The sequence below is a fragment of the Protopterus annectens genome, chromosome 12.part0, assembly GCF_019279795.1.
Source record: "Protopterus annectens isolate FY-2018-M chromosome 12.part0, PAN1.0, whole genome shotgun sequence".
Lineage (NCBI taxonomy): Eukaryota > Metazoa > Chordata > Ceratodontiformes > Protopteridae > Protopterus > Protopterus annectens.
Window position 1 is genome coordinate 600,968,256 of NC_056746.1, and position 23,975 is coordinate 600,992,230.

General features: G+C 39.8%; 1 protein-coding gene across 1 annotated transcript in view; it reads left to right on the forward strand.

Annotated features, from left to right (window-relative positions):
- LOC122816195 overlaps positions 1 to 23,975 on the forward strand; it is a 248,364-nt gene that overhangs the window by 51,780 nt on the left and 172,609 nt on the right. The window contains exon 6 of the mRNA XM_044088945.1: positions 15,550 to 15,708. Within this exon, the coding sequence (XP_043944880.1) occupies positions 15,550 to 15,708 (159 nt within the window). The remainder of the gene's footprint in view (positions 1 to 15,549; positions 15,709 to 23,975) is intronic.

Below are 23,975 nucleotides of genomic sequence, written 5' to 3' on the forward strand. Positions count from 1 at the left end.
GCAGAGTTATTTTATATATGATGTTACAATTACTGATGTCTATTATTTTAAGGAGTTTATGTAAGGGTGCAGCTAACGTGACATCAGTGTGTACATGCTAGCAGTGTGGTAGGGCAGAATGTACAAAGCAAAGTGTTTTATGTGCCTGTTTCCTACTACTCCCCTAAGATTTTTTGCTAATGTTGTAAAGGGACTTTAACTGATGTTTCTGTGTGAATGTATATTTTCAGAGTTAATGTTAAACTGGGGAACATTTTCAAAATTATTTGAATGTTGGTATCCAGCAATTCCATTGGAGTGAGAGGAGTTACTTTATTATATATGCAATTTTTATGTTGATTAGTATCCAGATTTTTGACCAGTTGTACCTATTTTTTCATGGGCCTTTGTCCAGATTTTTGATGTCTAGAGGTTGAGAGGTATGTGTCTGGGGACAGCAGACTGTGCAGGATGGCTAAGAGAAAGCCTGCCCTAGCCCTAGATATGGCTTCCAGATTGGAGTGTTGGTAAATGTCTGCATGGAGGACCAGTAGACTGCTTCAAAAATAGTCTTGGTAGGGCTCCTATTAGCAAGCAGTGGTTGTGGCTTTTTCCCAAGTAGACTGGGCTCTAGTCTTGCCTGGGTGTTGCTTGCTGAGATACAGTAAGAAATCCATGTAGAGCTGTTTTGTTTGCCTGTTGGCTTTCTCTATTCCTCATTTGCAAATGCAAGTAAAAACTCATCAGATTTGCCTGGAAATTTTGTTCTGTGGAAGAAGAATCCTAGTTGCCTGTACATGTCCAGAGAATGGAGAATTCTTTCACACTTGTTTTGAAGGTTTGGGAAAACACAGAGAGATAGATGACTTGACTCAATGAAATCTCTGAAACTACCCTGGGCATGAAAGAGGGCTTGGTTTTGCAGAGTAGTTCTATCTGTTTGAAAAATGAGGAATGGCTCCTTGCAGATCAGTGCTTGCAACTTGGATAATACCCTTGCTGAAGTTAATGTTAGCAGCAGAGCTATTTTCTATGACGGTAGTTCGACTGGTGCTGAAGACTCAAGTTCAAAGAGAGTTTGGTTAACCTTTTTGTAGCACATAGTTGAAATCCAAGGTGTCTACTTATTCCTTTCTGGAGGTCTATCATGTAGCAACCCCTCTGGTATTGTTTCATTGGAGTGAGTATAGATTAGGGGGTAGATGGGCAGCCATGCAGAAATGGCCAACGTGTGAACTTTAATGCTAGACTAATACAGTCCTTATTTGTAAGAAGTGCAGTATATTGTAGTACCTGTTACAAGGTAACCTGAGTGGGTGTTTAACTGTTAGCTTTGCATGGACTGAGAACCTTTTCCACTTAACCACATATGACTTTCTGATATTCAATTTCGTACCTTCTTTTAGGATAGATAGGACATCCTGTGAAATGGACTGTCCAGATGGAATTAGAGGCCAATTATCCAAACTGTTAATTTGAGGGTTTTCAGGTTGGAATGAATGACAGACCCTTGTTCTAGTCCATGAGGGATGGTAATGGTGTGGTTTTTAGTTTTGCTGAGTGCCAAGAGGAGGGACATCTAGTGGTGCTTGGGCCAGTAGTGTACTATTAAAGTAGTTGCTGGCCTCTCTGACCTTCTGTAATACACTAGGGATGTGGGGTGTAGGTGGAAAGGCATAAAGAGAAAGGTCAGTCTGTCTTTTGAAGGAGAAAGTGCACACTCCACACATTCCTCTCTGAGGGGTCCAGTAGAAAGATTTATTGAGTTACTTGTTTTCTGGGGAAGCAAAAAGGTCTGTTTCTGGCACATGCCAGTTGCATTTCAGATCCAGGAAAATCTGTTTTATTGACATCAGTTCTCCAGGGTCTAAGCAGGTTCTGCTGTGTAAGTCTGCTAGGAGATTGTCCCAGCCTGATTTGTATTCAGCTGTGAGTGTGATCCCTATATGCTGTACCACAAGCCAAAGTTTCATAATTAGCCTGCATAATGGGTAGGATTGTGTTCCCCATTGTTTGTTTATATAACACTTGACTGTGGTGTTGTCTGTCATAGTCTTTATAGGTGTTGCAGTCAGTTCTTCTCAAAAGGCTTTTAGTTTTAAAATCACTGCCATCATCTTTTTTATATTGATGTTTGCCTGCAACCTTTCCTAGGTTGCCTGAATACTGAACTGAGCTAGGTAAGCTCCCCAGGCTAGGTTGGAGCTGTCTGTTTTCATGGTTTGCACTATGTTTGGCAGCTTGAAAAGAGTCCTTGGATTGTTTTTTTGTCATTGTATTCCCACCAGTAGGTCTCTTTCTTCAGTTACAGAAGGAAGAATAATTTTTGACTCCATGGACTGCAGGTACTGCATCTTCCTCTCATGCAGCTTTTCCAATGGAATCATTCGGATGCAATTAGTTATTTAACCTGGAAGTCTCAATAATTCCCTTGCAGTCATTGATTGTTTGCTGTGGAGTTACCTGAGATACTATGAAAGAAAGGAGATTTTATCCTCTGAGTGGAATTCTTTCTGCTGGACAGCATCTACGACTCCCACAACAAGGTAGTCCTGGTACTTGGGAAGAGCTATGACTTCTGGACATTCAGAGTGAGGTCCACCTTCTGAAAGCAATCTATGGTGACTTGCATGGCTGCCAGCCCTTCTGAATGAGTTGAGACCTGACTCAATCATCTGAGTAAGGGTATATGTTGACTCATCTCATCCTGCAATATGCCATAACTGGTTCCAGACATTTGATAAATACACTGGGTGCAGTAGAAAATCCAAATAGTAAAGCACAAAATTGGTAGGGTAACAACCCTGCCTAGAAGCACAAGAATCTTGTGTGTTTCTGCAGAATAGGAATATAAAGGTAGGTGTTTTTCAGGTCCAGAATTGCAGTCACTGTTCATGGAAAAATAAGAGGCAGTAGACTTTTAGAAGGAGCATTTTGAATTTTGGAATGACTAAAATTGGTTTAATCTACACAAACTGCCAGCCCTAAAAAAATTGTTTAACCTGGAGTGATCCATTATGAGTCTGCAGGTGCGTTCCTTTCTGGGGTCTATGAAAAGGTGGCTGTTCCTTCCTCTCCTGAAGGCACTTTCTTTGTTGTCACATGTTCTTTCTCCCCCTAAGTTGCTTGCCTTGTTCATGCTTCAGTGGAAAGAGCCAGGACTTGCTAGGATATTTTTTATTATATCTGGGAACAGAACACGGGTAAAACTCCTTGACAGATTTCATCTGCTTTTCTTTTTTTTTTTTTATAGTCTTTTAAATACTTTCTGTTCAGGGTATCCAAAGAGGAACTCCTTATCCAAGGGAACATCTTTTCTCAAAGGGGCCAAGTCCTCAGCTAGGCATGTCTACATGTAACTGACCATGTGGCATACACCCTGTATGAACCTTACAATGCATCATAGTCACATGTCAGTGAATGTTTGCATAACTAGAGGTAAATGTTACACAACTTATGGGCCTCTCTTTGCAAAACCTCTTGTTCCGTATCCTCTATGGCTTGGATTTAATCTGCTCCTGTATTGATTCAAGGAATTTAAGCAAATGGAACTGACAGTTCATAGCTTGCATAGCCATGATGGCTGAACTATAAGTTTTCTTGACAACCCAGTTAAATAGTGTGATTTTCCTGTCATCTGGCAAAGGATTCTTTAATGCTTGCTCACAGCTCCCTTGGAGAATTCAGTAGGCACTATTGCCATTTCTGCCACTAGATTTTTATAAAAATGCTTGTGGGATTCCAATACTTAACAGAAGTGGTCAGAACTCATTGGGGAAGGATGGTAAGAGCTGGGCTGCAGTGATAACATGGACTGAGGGGAAATTTCAGTGTTCTGTGGGTAGGCAGGGTCAAAAACTCTCTGTAAGAGACTGAGCCTTGCAGAAGTTCCTAGATTCCCAACTAAAGGATCCATTCTATGAAGGGTGTTTCCAAACAGTAGATCCTTATAGGGCAAGGTTGAGGATAATGTGTCATTTCAGTCAGGACCTTAGTAAGTCTGATGGAAAGTGGTCTGCCTAAGCCAGTTCCTCATCATCCACTGATCCTTAGAAATCTGAATCTCCCTGGGGAAGTGTCCCTCTTTCTTTTACCAGGAAAGGTTCCTAGCACAGGTTCCTTTTTCAGGATGGGTTTTCTGGATTTCATACAGTCTGTGAAATCCTGTGTCAGCTTTACCAAGTCTTTTGGTGAGACCTTGATGGAGAAGGCATGGGATGCAGACAACAATAACTGAGGCAAACAAATCTGCATCCCGGCTTTGGAAGGACAGGGCTATGGTGGGAACAAGGCCTCATGACATAGGCAGATGGTCATGTCATCGATCTGGTTCCAGGTAACTCTTCCCTAATAGCCATGGGGATACCACCTTCCCCTTTGCTCACCAGAACTCTGGTCTTGGACACCATGGCCTGCTTAGTGGCTTTGGTCTCAACGTCATTCTGGTATTGGAATGTGATTTCAGGAGAGGTTGCGCCAGAGGATTCCAGCCTAAAAGGCATCAGACAAAGGGGCTGCAATAGTGATATGAAGTCTAGTCAGGGACTCAGACGCAGAACTCCCTTCAGCCTCCATGACATCCTTCTCCTTTATGCATTTGCCATTATGCTTTTTATGGATAATAGCCTAGTAGATGCCGTGTTGTGTGAATGAATGGCTCTATATACTCCGAGTGTTGCTGTAAGGACTCAGCCTTATGCCTGATAATGTTAGAATTAAATTTTCATGGAACAGGCAGTTATGAATATCAAACTGGGGTCCTAAGCACAAAAGGCAATAAAAATGATAGTCCTTGTGGGGATTTTCCTTCCTGTGCAAGAGGCAAATACTGAGATTTTTAAACATGAACAAAATACAAATACAAACAAATTAAAGGTCCCCAATGGAGTATATATCTGTGATGTTATGGTAATTCAAGCTGACTGACAGAGTTATGATACTAAGGAACACAGTCTTGTACCCAGGGCTATAACGGGAAGAAAGAACATAGTCGATAAACATAGAGTAATTTTTAGCCACCTTTTGCAGAAGTGAAGTTCTGACATCCAAACTGCATCTTATGGAATTGACACTTGACAATTCTTTCATTTATTTCCAACTTTCACATAATTGTTGGCTTTCTTCTCAGCATAGAACAATGGTCTTTGTTTCAAAGACCAAGCTAATCCTGTTTTTTTTTTTCTGGAGATTTCCTCAGGTATTTCCTGTCATTCAGTCATTTTACTTGGAAACAATAAATGCGATTTCACTGGTAAGCTGTCCATGGGCTCTGCTATTATCAGATGAATGAGAAGCAGAGTCCCTTACAGCTTTCTGGCACACTGTTTGCTGGCTAAATGTTTTTATTTCCTCCACATCATGCTTTGCATCCAAAAGTGTATTTGATCCTTCAGGAAAAATATTGCAAATATTTAAATATTTTAAACTATGGAACATCATGCCACCATTCCTAAAACAGACCATGAAACTTTCTACCTTTAAGCTCTAACTAAACATCACCTAAACCAAATGTGGTCAGGTGCATGTTCCTCTTGTGTTTAATTACATTTTCCTTTGTCAGCTCATACCCCCTATCCCTTTATAACCACTGTCCCCTTATACAAAAGAAACCTTTCTACCACTCCTCCTCAATGTCCTTCCTAATTTAATCTCCAATTTGCATTTCACTTTTTTCATACCTTCCCACTTTATTCATCTTCTTCAAATACTCTCGACCACTTTCTAATAACCAAGTTCTGTGTTACTATGCACCCTATCACTTTTATCACCACTACCTTTGACTCATCAGCTATAGAATATCTCTCTCCCTCTTGTAGATTTACATGTTATTTACCTAGAGACTAATGTTTCACAGTTCTTAACTCCACTTTATGTATTCTTACTATCTATACTGTGACCCTTCATATCCATTTTTATAAGTTATGTTTAATGCCTTTTTATCACATATATATTGTACATGAACTGTATGTGTATTAGATGTTTTATACTTGGAATTTAATATCATGTATAATGTCACCACAGAAGAAATCCATGTCTTACTTTTGTATTGTGTTATTACAGAACAATTTCCTGTTTGTATCTGGATGTATCAATAACTATCTATGTAATGAATTTTTGTAAAACAATTTAGTTTGTCAAGAGAGTATTTTAAATGTATCTGCTGAAACTTTTTTCCCGATCCTCTGCTAAAAATGCATGTTTCCAGTCAAAAAAGACAAGTATATAAAATAATAAAAGAAAACAGTTGGTTATAGAAAACTGAATCTCACACCCACCTCTTAGTATCCCCTTAATGCTGGAATAAACTCATTGTTTGGGAACTAAATGGAGGTCTAAAAACATCCAGTGACAGCAAAGATACTACATAGTAACGTAACTGGAATAGGCTGTGGGCATCTGCCCATTAAGACCACTTATTGCTGATGGCAAATGTCTGTGTATGCGAGATGGACAGTACAGCAAGTGGTATCATTTAAACACCTGGATGTGTTTAATGAAATGAGGGATTGTTTGTGTATCTTTTAACAAATACAGTACAGTGGGTTACAGATGGTGCATAATGACTACAGAATTCAGTCCTGCAGGAGAGATTGTGAGATGAACTTATGGTGTTATGGCCAAACAGCAAGTGCATATAATCATAATAAGAATAAGAATATAGAATTTTTAAAAGATGAAGAGGACATGGGGTAGTTAAATGCAGTTAGCAAATCCCTTTATATTTTTTCTGCTTTTCTTAAGCAGAGTAACAGCCCTTGTGGTGGGACATTTCTTTGTCTATCTTGTGGCAGAAATGGCCAAAGTTCATACAGGCAGTTTTATGCTTTGACTTACCCCAATGGATAAAGATAGAGTGGGGATGATGCAGGGGGATTTGGTAGAGTCATCATCTTCCATTTATGATATAGATTGACATTCCTTACCCTCTATGTTTAAAGTGAAGAACATTCTTCTTGGATGCATTGCTATCAGAAGTAAGAAGACTGGACTGAATTTTTGATGACTTTCAGATTCTGCATGCCAGACTTCCAACTATGACTATTATATGGACATTTTTATACCCAGGACAAGAACTGAATAATAATTAAGAATGAACAGTCCAGTGAGGCACTAAACTCCGTGGTATGGAGAGAAATAATAAAGCAGAGGGATTAGTGATAAAATATGAAATCTAAAAAGTGCTGATTTCTGGTGTTGTATTGCGATGACAGAGCAATGCTGGATGACACAGGAAAAGACGTCTTTAACAGGAGCATTCTGTATGTTAGCCAAATTAAGTGTAACAAAAATAAGAGTGAAAGGACAGTAAATTAAAAAAGAAATCTGTTGTTGAATATGATGACAACTGAGCAGTGGTGGGGTAGAACGGATATGGAATAACATTGCAGATATGTACCCTACACCCCTACCTCACACACACAAACACACAATGATGTGCATGTATGGATATTAGCCCAACAAAAGGAAGGATAATATGATTGCAGAGAACAGGAACTGCCAGTGTGGGGACAGTGTAATACACATGACCAGGGCGGGCCTGATGAAATACTACAGACTTAGGGCAGACAAACTGAATGGCAATGGGAAATGGTGATGATTAATATAAAACTGTATAGATGCATAAGTATAATAAAGTTAAAATATATACATGGTTGGGCAATAAAAAAGTCCAAAGACATGTGTCTGGAGTGTTTCTCCCCGGGCATCCGCTGGAAATAGACTCTGTCCAAGTCAGACTTTCCTGGTCAACAAATGTTAAATAAATAAATAATCACCCTCAAAAGCACTGGCAAGAATCATAAACATTAAGAATCCTCCTACCAAAATAAAGCAACTAAATTATAATAACAAAACGTTAGAGACAGATGAAGAGATCATTGCAGCTTTTGAAGAGATATACCAAAAACTATATGGCCCCCAAGATCAATTTAATGAGTCATTATTTCATCAATTTACCGAAGAGTTACAATTTCCAGTACTGAATGAGACACAAATAAATAATCTTAAAGCTTCCTTAAGTGTAGAAAAAATCATTGCTGCTGTAAATAAGTTGAAACCAGGTAAATCACCAGGGCCTGATGGTTACGTGGCAGAATTTTACAAGACTTTCAAGAAACAGTTAGCTCCTATACTACTGAAAGTATACAGATACATAATAAAGTATGGTACCAAAGACCTATATATCAATAACTCAAAAACTATATTTATACCAAAACCTAAATCTGATGCATCAAACCCAAATAACTACAAGCCGATAGCACTCATAAATATTGATATTAAAATTCATTCTACAATACTAGCTAGTAGAATCAAACAAATTCTACCTCACATTATATCTTCTGAGCAACTAGGCTTTATGAACAACAGACAAATATATGACAACACACTTTCTATTGATTCAATCATTAGTTTAAAAGTGAATGATAAATGCCCTAGCTATGCACTGTTAGTAGATGCAACCAAAGCTTTTGATAGAGTACATTTTGATTTTTTATTAAATACACTCAAGAAATTTAGTATTCCTGAGGGCTATATAAACATGGTTAGGGCTTTATACAAAAATGCCACAACAACACTATCTAAACATAAAAAGCAATCAAAGCCTATTCAAATAGTGAACGGTACAAGGCAAGGATGTCCACTATCACCTTACCTGTTCAATATATGCATAGAACCTCTGCTGCTTAAAATATCACAAAGAACTTACCATCATATTATGAATATTTCCAAAGTTCCAATAAAGTATACAGCTTTTGCTGGCGATCTTAACATTTATTTTGAATTCCCTAATACTGATTTGAATAAGATACTAAACTCCATTGAAAAATTCTCACAAATATCTAATTATGTGATTAACCCTAATAAATCCATCATATTCCCTATGAATACTCTAGGACATAAGGAATTCTATTTCCCTGAAACTGAAATTAAAGTCAATTATAATCTCAAATATCTGGGTATTATGTTCACTCCCCCCCAATCTGATATGACTAAAAACAACTTGTTTAAAACCTTTTCTAACATCACTGAAGACACTAAGAGATGGTTAAACCTCAATCTATCTCCACTATCTAAAGCGGCCATAGTTAAAATGAATATTCTTCCAAGACTATTGTTTCATTTTAGTTCTATTAACCAAAATATACTGAAAAAAACTTCTTCTCCAAACTTGAAACACTACTAGGAAAGTTTATTTGGCATCCAAAAAGTACAAGAATAAAATACACTAAATTAACATTACCCAAACAAAAAGGGGGCCTAGGCCTACCTGAATTCCAAACATACTACAACATACTAAACGCTAGTCAAATTACACAAATAGCAAATTTTAAACCATCCAACAAAGCATGGTATCCACTATGGATTAAAATATATTACAATCATCTAATCTCATGCAATTTAAACCCTAGAGCAGTACCCTTTCTAAATTCTAAGACTTTAAAGCATTTTAAGGTTCATCCCATAATAATAAGAAACACAGTAATATTTCAAAAGCTGGTAGGCTCCCTAAATCTTAAATATACTTTTGTATTGGGACAACCAGTACACATTAATCCTAATATTAATTTAAACAATATTATATTAAACCTGAATCAGTATCCAAAAATTAAAAATATCACTGTATGGGACCTATACCAGATCAAAAGTTTTTCAGTTGACAATATTAGACAAAAACTTGAAGTAAATAAAAGCTATAATACCATAATCAACCAATTAATATAACTGATCAACACAATTACTATGAATGTCAAAATAGACAACCAAGACATGTAGGTATATCAACAAATTATTAACCTGCTACTGTCGAGATCTAAAATGTTATCAAATCCATATAGATTAATAACAAAAATTAGATATCAAGATGCAATTCTATATTCCAAATTTTGGGAAGAGAAAAATAATAAGATAACTGATGAACAAAAATCTGATGCTATTGAACTTACTTTGAAATTAACTCCCCTTAAAAAACTAATTTATACCCTAATTATGATCAATAACAATGCGTATCACACATCACTTTTTCTTAGCAAAATTAATCCCTCACACTCCCCTTATTGTACCATATACCAAAACAGGGTTGCTGACACCCTTCATATTTTTTGGAGCTGTAAAAATGTTTACAAGCTGTGGTGTTCACTAAGAACCAAGTTAGAAAAAAAGGGATACACCGAATCTACCCTGTCATGGGAAATGGCAATTTTACATATTCCCTAATAATTTCTCATACGAAAATAAACACATCATAGTCACATTGTCTGTAATGATCAAATCATATATAGCCCAAAACTGGTTAGATAGAAGTAAAATCACATGGGAAGAATTTAAAGGAATAGCTATAAAATACTTATCAGCCAGCAAATTAATTACAAGAAGCCAAAAAAAATGATCTTAATATCAGAAACATTGGAAAATGCTTTTAGAAATCCTAGGACAAAATTGCTTTATGACCAAGGGACTTCACCATCAATATTACTTTACATAATTAAGGGAAACTAAAGGCAATTATTATAGAAATACCCACAATAACAGTGTACAGGAAATGGCAAACACATATAAGATGAACATTAAGGTGACATCAATGTATATATTGTACATAGTTAGTGCAAGACAGAATGTATATTTAGGTAGACTAGAATATCTGGTTGCAATGTTTTAATGTCACATTTTCTATATGTTGTATACTATCTTTATGTAAATGTCTGTTTTACAGCTCATTAAGAGCAGCTTGATTATTAGACAATTCTGTATAGTTGTTACACTAACATTGATGATTTATGTTATGTATATTGTATTTGGACGACTGAAACTTGATATTCCAAGTAGCTTGTATTTATATTTTCTCTGTCATTCTTTTCTTGTATTTAAATAGAAGTGAAATGTAATAAAAATTATATTTGAAAAAAATAAATAAATAAACAAATAGGTTCATAGGTTCATAGATAGGTACTAGGCTATCGGCCTTAGGGCCTATACAAGCCTAGCCAAAAAGGTACCCTGGCTTTCGCCACCCAAGAAAATTATTTTCTTGCGCCCCTGTCGAGTAGAGCTACAGAAGTGATCCCCAGGGTGAATTTCCTATTTCCCATCCAATCATCAAGATTTTTCTTGAAGAGTGCTAATGAGGAGCTTTGTTTGATATAGATAGGTAGTTTGTTCCAAAGTATGGGAAGTCTCTGAGACAGGAATCTATCCCTCCAGCATGTTCTGTTTATTGTGGTGATAAGGTTTAGGTCCCTAGAGGGTGTAGCTTGGAGGATTGGGATTTCTTTAAGTAGAGCATGTCCAACAGCTCTGGGTTTGACATAGCTTTGTATGTTAGGCAGAGATCGCCTCTGAATAGGCGATATGTGACCGAGTAAAACTGGAGTGTTTTGAGACAGTCTGCGTAGGGCATCTGTTTGAGGCCGGTAATCCTCTTTGTGAGATATTTTTGTGGCCTTTCCAGTTGTTGTAGATGTCTTGTGAGGTATATACCAAAAGGGGCATTGTACCCTATAATGGGAACAATGACCTCTTTTTTTCCTGGATGAGAAACCTTTTGTGATGAGGTGTGCCACGTAGAAGGATTTCCTGACTGCTGTGGCAATTTGATTATCAAAGGAGAGATTAATGTCCACCTGTGTCCCAAGGTCCCTTATCACACTTTTGATGTTAAGTAGACTACCACCTATGTGGTAGCTCATGGGTACAGAGTTTTTAACCAAAGGGGATGACAATGCACTTTTTGGCATTGAGCTTGAGGCCATGACTTTGACACCAGGCATCTGTTTCAGTGAGGCTCTTTTGTAGGATGTTTACATCGCTAGGAGTTTCAATTATGGCTCCTATTTTGCAGTCATCTGCAAACTTCATTAGTCAAAGACCTTCTGTGTTAGCCTGTACTTCAGAAAAGTAGATACCAAACAGGAGAGGACCCAGGACTGAACCCTGTGGTACTCCACTTGTCACTGGTCTGAAGTCGGATTTGGAGTCTGCTACTTTCAAAGTGTGGGTTCTGTCAGTGAGCCAGTTGACAACCCATCTTGTGACATAGGGATTTATACCTAGTTTAGTGAGTTTATCTATAATTCCAGAGTGGGAGGTGGTATCAAAAGCCTTGGCGAGATCTAGATAGGCTTTGTGAACCACATTACCCTCGTCTACGGCTTTGGTGACTGCTTTAAAGAAGTCTATCAGATTTAGGAGACATGATCTGCCTTTTACAAACCTGAACTGGGTGGGGTCCAGAGTTTGGAGATTACCAATGTCTTTGTTTATAAGTTCCATGATGATATGTTCCATGGCCTTGCAGACCAGGCTCGTTAGGCTAATGGGGCAGTAGTTCCCAGGATCTGTGGTGGCTCCCCCTTTGTGGAGTGGGATAACCGTCACTGTGTGCCATTCAGTGGACACAAAGCCTGAGGTGAGGCTATGACTGAACATGGTGCTTAGGTAGGGTGCCAGTCCATTCTGTAGTTCAATTAGAACGCAGCCTGGGATGTTGTCAGGTCCCATGGATGGTGTGTTTTTTACCTGTGCTGCTGTGATTACAGGAACTTTGCATTATTCCAGTATAGAGATGGGCCCTTTAGAGGGTGAGCGGGGTAAAGTTAGCAATGAACCTATCTGCCAGGATGTTGGCAATATCAGCTGGTTCTGTATATTTAGTGTCATTGTGCTGTAACTCAGAGCAGTTCTGAGTGTTGCCATTGAGATTCTTGACATAGCTATAGAATGCTTTGTGGTTGTCTTTAGAATCAGTGGTGATTTTGTTTTCATAACTAGCTTTGGAGGATTTTATGAGGGATCTCAGCTTCTTACTGAGGCTGACCAGGGAGTTCTTCCAGTCATGGGATTTTACTCTTTTTTACAACAGTTTCTTTCTTCTGTTGTAGAGTTTGTTTATGGCAGGGGACCACCAGATTGGCTTCCTTTTTTTGGAGGGTAGCATCTTGGTTCTGTTAGGGATAGCATGATCCATGCACTCATGTAAGTGCTTATAAAGTGCATTTGTGTAGGATTCAGCAGTTGTCCCTCTATTGTCCATCTGCATGGGTGTCGTGAAGTTTGCCACTTCTGTCTTAAGAAGCGTGAAGTTGGCTTTGGAGAAATTCTTTACAGTGGTTTCCCTAATGGGGGGTGGGGGCGGGATGTGGATGTCTAGGCTGATTAGCTTGTGGTTGGATCTGACCAACATGGAATTGACCTCTGGTGTGGAACACCGGTCGCCCATGTTGGTAATGACCAGGTCTAGGATATTGATGCCCCTGGTGGGGGTGTGGATAAGTTGATACAAGGCATTGGAATTTATGAATTCCAGAAAACATTGACCAAAAGAGTTGGTACATGAATAGTTTTCCCAGTTAATGATGGGGTAGTTGAAATTGACCACTATTAGGGTGTTGGGTTGTACCCTGATATTTTCCAGTGTATCAAGAAATGAGGAGTGGGAATCCTGGGGCATGGTGGGGGATTTGTAGCAAGTTACAGTTTGGATTGCGTTCTTGCCAAGAGTTAATTGCACATAGATAATCTCGGATGCATTATGCTGAGCAACTAGCCTGGAGGTGTGGATATCCTTAATGAATATGGACACGCCTCCACCTTTAGTGTTTCAGTCCAGGTTAGGTGGCCAAAAGGTGTGGTATGAATTCTAGCCTGGTAATGCAGGGGTGCTCTCTGGAGCCTTGAACCAGGTCTCTGTCACTGCACAGATGTCGATGTTCTGCATTTTAAGGAGTGCCTCGAGTGAATGCATTTTGAGGTTTAGACTTCTATCATTGAGTAGCATTACCCTCAGATTTTGCTTGCTTGTACCTGTTATGGTGGTGAATTTGTCATTTGAACCTTGCCTAAAAAAGGCAGTATATGGGTGGCAAGAGCATTAGCCAGTATCTGGAATCCCAAGAGCGACAGCTGTAGGCCATCTCTGGCAAAACATCGTGGTCTGTCGATCATGTCATCCCAGGCAGACAGATAATGGATCCTCTTAGAATGACACCAGAAGCTTAGCCAATTGTTGAAGTGAGTCATTTTGTCCTTGTGCTGTGGTATCATTCTGGGTGATGGCAGGATGCCACTCAGGGCTAGGGTCATACCTGCCTGGGCTACAAGATCAGAGAGCTCCTCCATGTATCTTTTCATAGTCCAGGGAGGTATGTCTCAGGTCATTCACACCAACATGGACAATGACAGAGTCATATTTGTACTTGTTGTGGAGTGACCTGAGTACGTGCATTATGTGGTGGATCCTGGCACCCAACAGGCAGCTGACAGTAACTTTATCCTTGTTTAGCCTGGTGAGTGGAACATTAGTGTGCCTGACTATACAGTCACCTATGACTAGAATATTGAGTACGTTATTATGCCTTATGGGCTGTGGTTGAGTGGCACACTGAGTTTGTGGGCTATGTGTCATTTGGGTTGTGTTGAGTGGTGGAGGTTGCCTGCATTTCTGCTTTGGTGGCCACTGTTGCTTGAGCAGATTTTTATTGAGAGCCTCTGTGAATGTAGGTGTGTGTTTTGTGTTGCTATGTGTGTGTTTTGGTGTAGGTTTTGAGGGACTATGTGATGAGTGTGGTGTGGTGCAAGTGTTTACCTTCTCCTCTTGACTGTCTAGTCCAGTCTTGGGTGAAGAGAGCTTTGCTTCCAGTTTGGCTATATAAGTGCATCACTCACATGTTGTAGTGCTGGGTGGTAGGAGGAGAGGATTGTCTGTGTATATAAGGCAATTGCTGCATTGCCCCAAGATGCCCAGATTCATCAAGTAGCCAGGAGAAAACATCGGGAGCTGACCCTTAGACATGCCTGGATAGGTGCTTATTTATTAAGTACTAAAAACTGTTTTCCTCTAGACAAGTGAGGAAAGTTGAGTGTTGTAGTCATTTGTAGCTTACTTAGAGCTTACGAGTTCTGAACAAATGGCTAATATATAAATCTAAAGGTTTGTCCACAACAGAGGACTGAAGAATGGTCTTGATCTTGGTAAGGGGAATGATGCAAGTTACCATGACATTTAGCTCATGCTAATGCCCTCTCCCCATAAATAAAGGATTCGAATGCATTGTAGCTAATTCTGCTGTGAGTCATATCATTTCCTGTATATTAAAACAAAGAAGAGAAGAGCTAAAAGTGACAAAGAGGTGGAAGAAGACATTGAAACATGGGCCCTGACAATGGCTTAATGAACATGGGTCCAACACAGGGAAGGAGCAATATAGTTGCATGGCACAGGGTCTAACATTGTAGGGTTATGTATAAAATGGGTGCACCAGTAAGATTAGAGTTGTAGAAGAATAAAAAGACTGGGAAAATAGAAATCAAATGGTGATAAGAAATGGTGTTTAACATAAAACTGTGTAGTACCAAAGTGTAATAAATGATGTGACACTAACAATCAAGGAGCTTAAAGAAAATTGCAGTGTTTTGACCTTATGTCAGAGGTCAAGAATAACTTTCTACAATACCCAGGAAGTAATGTCATAGAATGAAATATGGAAAATTAATCCTAAGAAATAAAAGCTTGCCATGCCATTCAAATGATTCAGGAGGATGATCTGTCTCACTATTTTTTTGTGTGTTCTTTTTTAGTCAACTGCAGTCAGTGCAATGAATTCACACCAACTGGCACAAGTTATCACTGCTCCAGAATACAGACATGATGCTAGCCTATTGGATCTTGTCTTACCCAGAATTGGACTTCCGAATATCACTGACTTCATGACATCATTTCATATGGCTGCCAAGAAGGTTAGAAAGCTGTATCATTCTTTTTTCCTGTATTTTTAGATTTTCATATTATTTTGAGTCCATATGAGCGAAAGGAGAAAGAATGTTAATATTGGAAGATTTTCTACTGAATGTATGAATGATGATATATTTTGTTGATTTATGTTTATTATTAAACATGAAACTTCTCTGACATTATGAATGATAATATTCAACATTATATTTTGCTCATTTATGTTTATTATTAAACAATATGGACTTAAATCACATAAAGTATATGATTAGTAAAGTGGGAGTTTTATGAAGAAGCTGCAAGGAATTATTCCAGTTAAAATACATTTTTTTTTAGCGAACATACAGTCATTGGGCAAACTGATGTTTTTTCCCTATGTGTCCTTTGACTTGTAAATATCCATCATCTATAAACATGCAGTCCCAATGTGCAATACTCATGTATGTAGCACATGTTTTATATATGGGCCTCTTCATAGGAGGTTTAAGGTATTACACAGCAGAGTTTCTGGATTGTCAGGGATTTATTTGAATGTTTTTGCCTGTGAAGTTTTTGTGTGTGTTATTTTTACTTGTTTTTCTAATTAGCTAGAAAATGTTGTTGTCACCTTAATGTTATGGGCATAAGGCTTTATAAATAAACAGATTGTTTTCAGAAAATGATCAGACTACCCACTTATGCAGTACTGATGAGCACATAAAAAGGTCCATAGCTAGTGGGGTTTGTCTTTATTGGCTTGAATGTTTCAATAATGTATTATAAAAATAAAAAATTCAATGGGCATTCTGATGTCAAGTATCTAAAACACTTGTATGTCCTTAAGTGGTCATCTGCATATTTACCATTGTCTCTATTCACATGTGGCTTAAGACATCACACATTAACGCCTCTGGATTGCTAGGATCTTTTATAATGTGTTTAGTTTGAGGTTTTTCTGTGTGACCATTTTGCTAGTTTTGTTACTCCCATACATATCAGTTCATTCCTAACTTTATGCATTCAGAAAATGTATTCCTTCTCTGGTTCCTTAAAGTTCATGGATATCCTTTTGTTACTTATATATATATATGATCCAGCCTTCCTTCTGCTATCACTTTTCTTATGCTGCCTATCATCTAGAAGGTATTGGTCAATGCCTTGTTTCAAAATACTTTATATTGTCCATTTGGCTTGCAACTGTGCCACCTGTAGATCACTGTGAATATTGAACCTAGTCAGCCACTGTAGCCAGACAGCATGTGCATAATTTACTGAACATGTGCAAGATCAGTGCCATGTTGTGTAGTCAGTCTGTGTAGTGATATCTGAATGTAAGCTTGAATGGAGATGCACATGTGTGTGTTAGAAGTAACCAGACAGCCAGTAAGCATATGAAGTATGAAGCAGATGTACAAGTATGGCTCCTGATATGTGTATGTATAATAAACGACTTGAACACATGCCCAGCTTCAGTGTCTCATTTGAATAAATGAGACATGTGACATGGTGTCAGAATGGGATCCGAAGTTGAAGCAACTCACAAACCATGAGGCACTAAGTTAGATGTGGAGTAATATTCAGGAGTGAACTCACGAACAGGTCAGCAATTATTCTAAGTTACTTAAATTTGCTTAAAATGATTTTCAGTCTGAGATAGTGGCATAATAACTGAAGTGTTTGAAACAATCTCTGAAGTGTTTAAAATGTTCAAAATGCTAAATTATCTGAATTTTTTCACAGTAAGATTTTTCAAAATCTCTGAAGTGTCCAGAGTGTTCAAGGTATTCCAATTTTTAAAATAAAGTATTTTCAGAGAGGTTATTGTACACTTGAGCACACTTACAAGTACCAGGCCTATGCTTATGTTTAAAAGACATTTGTTGTTATGACAGAGAGATTTCACAGACCTGAACTGATGGTTTGTTCTTCTTTCGGCTTTTCCCAGTTAGTTATCCGCTAATGATTGGCAGTAGATTTATTACGGGTGCTGAGGTGCCAGCTTGACGCCTAACCTTTCATGAAGGCACACCTATTCTACGCATGTCTTTCGAATGCCACTAGACCCTCAGGGAGGACATGCAGACTCCGCACACAAGGCGCTCCAGTCGAGAATCAAATGAGAGAACCTCTTGCTGTGAGGCAACAATGCTACCGCTGCACCACCGCAGTGTTTGATAATAATATTGCAGAGAATTGGCGAGTGTTTGAGCAAGAATATGATATTTTCAAACAAGCAGCATTTTCTGATAAAGACACACAAACAAGAGCATTTATACTTCTTAATTTAGCTGGCTCAGATGCCATTGAGCGAGAAAATTCATTTGTTTATGCACCTGCTGTATATGCAGTGGAGGGGGGAACTGCCATATTGTGATTCAGGCTGAAACATAGAAGACCCTGAGTGCTTAAAACATAAAGTTAGAAAAATGTGTAACCTTCAAACAGCTATTACAATGGAAAGGCATAAATTTCACGCAAGAAATCCAAAGCCTAGTGAAACTATTGAAGCATATATTAGCAACTTAAGAAATAAAGAAAAAACATGTAGATTTGGAGAGGTACGAGATGAGTTGATAAAAGACCGTCTTGTATGTGGTTAGTTAATGATGCAGGCAGGAAGATTTGGCTTCAAGAGACTGTATTAACACTGAGCAAAGCCACTGAGATTTGGGAAATACATGAAATCACAGCAAATCATATAAATATGCTTAGGAATGAGAAAAGTGTGTTTGCAGTATCTGCTTGTGCAAATGTTGATAGTGTGCAGCAGAAAGTTAAGAGAGAAAAGAAATATAAACTGAGAGACAGTGCTACACCCAATGGGACTGATTTTGTTTAATAAAGAGGTCCACCACATAAGTATGAATAACAATGATTGTTTTACACAGAATATTTTTAGTGAATATGCTGATTTTTTTAAAGATGAGCTTGGCAAACTTCCAGTCACATATTCCATAAATTTAAACCATGATGTAAATCCCAATGTTCTTCGTGTTTCAGTGCTGCAGTCCTAATCATTGTGGTTATCCATGCTGTGGAAGCCCTCAGTCGGTCTGAATACCAGAGTCAACGTTTAGTGTGTGGGCTGCTTTCGCTTGCTGGGTGATGTCAGGTCATCCGAGCTATAAAGGAGAGCAGGTGATGCCATTAGCTCAGTCTTTCTTGCCGTGGAGCCCGTAGCAGAAGCAATTCACAAAAGTGCCAGTTGGCTGTTTCCAGATTTTGAACTTCAGTTGAAAACGTCTAAAGCTAAGTACTTCATTGGGGATTCTTCCTTTTTCTTGCACTAAGCGATGTCCAAAAAAGTCAATATCTGTCTCGCCTGTGGAAAGCTAATACCACACAGAGACTTCCATTCTTACTGTTTTGCTTGCTTAGGCCCAGATCACAACATACCCCACTGTCGGTTCGGTGCCCTATTCAATGCTAGAACTATTTGTCACAGAGCTCTGTTTGTAGCCAGATATTTTCATCTTCCATCTCTGATTACCAATATGGCATCCGTCAGTCAGTAAACTGCATATCTTCCAAAAAAACCTAAAGATAAGGCTAGAGACAGAACGCATAAGGCCAAGACTTCCGACGAAACCACCACTAAAGGGGTTGTCGATTCTTCAGCATTCAGTGAGGTGTTTTCACAGCCCTTGATGCCTGACTCGATTACTTTGCAGGCCTCTGCTGAGACCCTTTCGGAGTCCTTTATCCACAGAAAACTGCATTGTCTAATGACCTTCAGCTGTCTCTGTCTCGGTTGGATCCAGAGCCGCTATGCAGGCAACAGCTTCTGAGGATACCACTCGCACTTCTGAATTCACTTCAAGGCCTTCGCCCACTCTTCCGACTAACACACCAATAGCACTGAGGGATACTCCTCAGGCCAGTCTTAGAGCTACTCCAAAGAAAACCACAAAATGTCTCCATTCCACTACTCCTCCCCCTTTTCAAACTAGAATGCTTAAAATGGCAGAGGATCTCATCACTTTTATCAGGGGTAATCAGGCCACACTAGCCAAAAGGAGAAGGGAACCTTCTCCAAACATACAATTGGATTTAGACTCACAGGGTTCTGAGTAGCCTGTTTTTGAAGAGGAAAATCCTCTTACTGCCTATGAAGACTCAGATGCAGAAGAATCTCTTCCTTCTGCATTACCTCTGGAGGACTTTTCCTTAGGGGAAACCCTCTACACCCTCAGAGAACACTTCCAATGGGAATCAACAGATTTCCTTCAATCCAAGAAAAGACTAAGAGAGTTTCTGGACCTACCCCAGCACAGGCCTCTGGCCATCCCACCCATCTTGGAGGTGGTAGATGATGTTTATCAAGTATCCAGCCTTACCCCTGACACCCTTCCACCTGCCCCCAGAAAACCTGACACATACTACAGGGTACCTGACTCACATAAATTCCTCTACAGAAATCCTATAGCAGATCCAGTGGTGATTACTCAGGGACCTAAGGGAGTTAAGACAAAGAATCCTGCTCTGTCAGACAAAGAATCCAGAGCCTTGGACAGATGGGGTAAAAAAGTATATACCTCTGCAACTTTAACTATAAGGGCTCTCAACTGTCAGTTCCATATGTTAAAATATCAACAGCACACTTTGGAACTTTTAAAATAGAAAATTTCTGCTTTTCCAGATTTTACCAACAATAAAAAGATAGCAGAATTACTGCACTCTTCATCTCAGGTGGTAAAGCACTCCTTGCACTGTGAATTTGATACCCTAGAAGCTTCTAGCAGGGCAGCATTGACAGGATCTACTATCAGAAGACATGCATGACTGAAGAAACAACCTCTCCTTGATCATGTCAAAGCTAAAATCATGGATGAACCTCTTGACAAAGACCACTTGTTTGTACAGAAAACTGAAGAGGTACTTAAAAACATGGAAGACAAAACAAAACTGATGCAGACTGTTAAAGATTTTCTTCAAGTACAACCTCCTAGGTTCAGCAGAAATTTTCCCTCTAAACACTGGTCCTTTCTTGCACCAAACAGGCAGGCACAAGGCAAAACCCATAGGGACAGACCCACTAGGACTAAAACTTAGGGCCAGCAAAGAACCAAACAGTGGCTCCCCTCAGACACTAGACAGGGAGTTCAAAATCAACCCTGTATGGAAAAAAAATCTCTCAATGACTACCTTTCCCATCTCTGCCTGCCTCAACCATGCTAAAAGCTAGGAGGAAGGCTATCTCTATGCAGAGAAAATTGGAACCCTATAAGAAAGATCAATGAGTCTTGAAAATCATTGCTCAGGGGTACAAATTCAATTTCCAAAAACTACCACCTCCAAGAGGGTACCCAGACATACCTCCAAATCAGTGAGCAGAAGCACTAAAACAAGTGCAAAACCTGATATCCCTAGGGGCAGTAGAACCTGTACCTCAAGAACAAGTTGCAAAAGGATTCTATTCCAGACTATTCCTTGTTCCCAGGAGAGGTGACTTGGCATCCCATCCTGGTCCTATCCTTTCTCAACACCTTCCTGGTAATCCCAAAATTCAAAATGCTTACCTTACAACAGCTTCTACCTATGCTGACAAACAAAGCTTGGATGGTCACCATAGACCTAAAGGATGCTTACCTGCACATCCCAATAAGGGAATCATACAGAAAATTCCTGCGCTTCAGAGCAGGTCTACACTTTCAGTTCTCTGCTTTGCCGTTTGGCTTATCTACTGCTCCCAGGGTATTCACCAAATGTCTAGCTCCTGCCATTGTCTTTTGCAGGCAAAACAATGTACAGATTTACATTTACCTGGATGACTGTCTTATCCAGGCAGACTGCAAGGAACTGCTCCTGCAGCACCTCTCATTTGTAAAAACCCTACTCACCTCTCTGGGGTTCACTATCAACGAAAGGAAATCAAAACAGACACCTACCAGGAAAATCATATTTCTGGGAGCCTTACTGGACACAGAACAGCAAATGGCCTTTCTGTTCCCAGAAAAACAAAGTTTCCTACCAAAATACTTCACTACTCTGGCCACTCAAACCCAGCTTTCTGCCAGGAAGTTCCTACAACCTCTAGGGTACATGGCCTCATGCATCCTCCTGGTAACGCTGGCCAGACTACACATGGTGAAAATTCAGTGGTACCTAAAGAACCTATGGTGTCAACACTCACAACTTCTTGACACATCTATGCCCGTGATCCCTTGCATAAGATCCAAGTTCCTCTGGTGGGCCCAGGCCTGTGCTCTGAACAAGGGACTTCTGTTCACCCTCTGTCCATCACACCAGACCATAACTACAGATGCTTTTGACATAGCCTGGGCCACCCTCCTAGAAGGCAGATGTGCCCAAGGTCTCTGGGACGTACAAATACTACCCTTGCACATCAACCAAGAGAAAATGATAGCAGTACAAAACGCTCTGGCATCCTTTAAACCCTACATCAAACCTGGGTTTTTTCTCATAAAAACAGAAAACACCACAGTCATGTGGTACATCAACAAACAGGGAGGGACTAAATCTTACCCTCTGTAGCTGCTGCTAGCAGCCTCATCCATGGGACTGCAACTTATAGCCACATACCGACCGGGCATTAATAACACCCTGGCAGACCATCTAAGCAGAAACCTGCTGGAGCCACATGAATGGCAAATCCACAGAGACATTTTTCTGCAAATTAACCACACATGGGCCCCCCCCAGGTGGACCTCTTTGCCTCTCATTTAAATCACCAAGTATAGAAATTCTGCATAAGGGAGTACCATCACCTGCCCTGGAAGTTCGATGCCCTGATCTTCCCTTTGAATACCCTCTTTGTGTATGCATTCCCACCTCTACCTCTCATTTAAAAAGTACTAATCAAGATAAGGGAGGAAAAACCAAGACCAATACTCATTGCCCAAGATTGGCCCAGACAGCACTGGTACCCACTGCTGTGCAGCCTATCTCACCAGACCCCCTGGCAGCTACCTCTGATAACTCACCTGCTATCTCGGGGGGAACAATGCTGCACCCAGACCTTCAGACACTCAAGCTCTCAACATGGCTTATTCTACCAAAACCAACAAGGAATCTATGCTAAGCAAGCAAGTCATTGACATCATCACAGAAGCCAGAAGGCCCAGCACCAGAAAATCATATGATGGAAAATGGAAAATATTCTGTTCCTGGAGCCAGTCCAAGGGGGCAGACATACAACTGCCCTCCATTCCTTTTTATTCTAGATTATCTTGCTGAGCTTCTTAATAAGACTCTCTCCTTCTCCTCTGTAAAGATCCATGCCTCTGCCATCTCAGCACACTTTGATATAGAACAGCCATTATTCTCCCACTCTCTTATCAAACTATTCCTTAGAGGAGCCTCTAATATCAAGCCTCCCAGAAGACAGCCCACCCCAGCCTGGGACCTGAACTGTGTTTTAGAAAAGCTTACTCTGCCTCTCTTTAAGCTTGCAGCATCCTAAGAACTAAAGTACCTCTCTTGGAAGACTGTCTTGCTCCTGGCTATTACTTCAGCCAGTAGAGTGTCAGAGCTTCAAGCCTTAATAGCCATTGAGCCATTTATCATCTTCCATGCAGACAGGGTATCCCTGAGAACCAGTCCCTCCTTCATGCCAAAGGTGGTTTCAGATGGTGCCCTCAACCAGGCCATCTACCTGCCCACCTTCTTCCCTAACCCTCAGAATAAAGGGGGAAGAATACTGCATTCTATGGATGTGCACAGGCAACTCAGATTTTATCTGGATTATGCAAAGGCATTAAGGAAAACTGACCAGCTCTTGGTCAGTTTTAAAACAGGGGCACAGGGGAAACCAATATCCAAACAGACCATTTCCAAATGGATAGCACACTGCATCCAGTTTTGCTCCCCCTTGCATGGAAAGCCACTCCCTAGGACCATCAGAACCCATTCCACTAGGGCAACCTCTACTTCCACAGCATTCTTTAGAGGAGTACCCACCAAGGACATACTGAAAGCTGCTACATGGATGTCAGTCCACACCTTCACCAAACATTACCATCTGAACCTATTCTCAAAAGCTAGGGCTGGATTTGCCTCTGCAATTCTGCAGGGCATGCTCACCCAATCTTAAGTTTCTATTAACTTTCCACCCTTCTCCTCAGCTTTGGGAATCTTCCCAATGGTTAGGACTGCAACAGTGAATCACGAAGAACATAGTACAGTTGTGTGCACTCACCATAAATGTAGATGTTCAAGTGTGTTCACTGCTGCAGTCATGCTTTCCCTCCCTCCTTCCCCCTGATATCTGCTGTCCTTAGAGAGACACATATTTCTATGGGGGTCTCTGACCCCAGAATTACTAATAATTATTAAA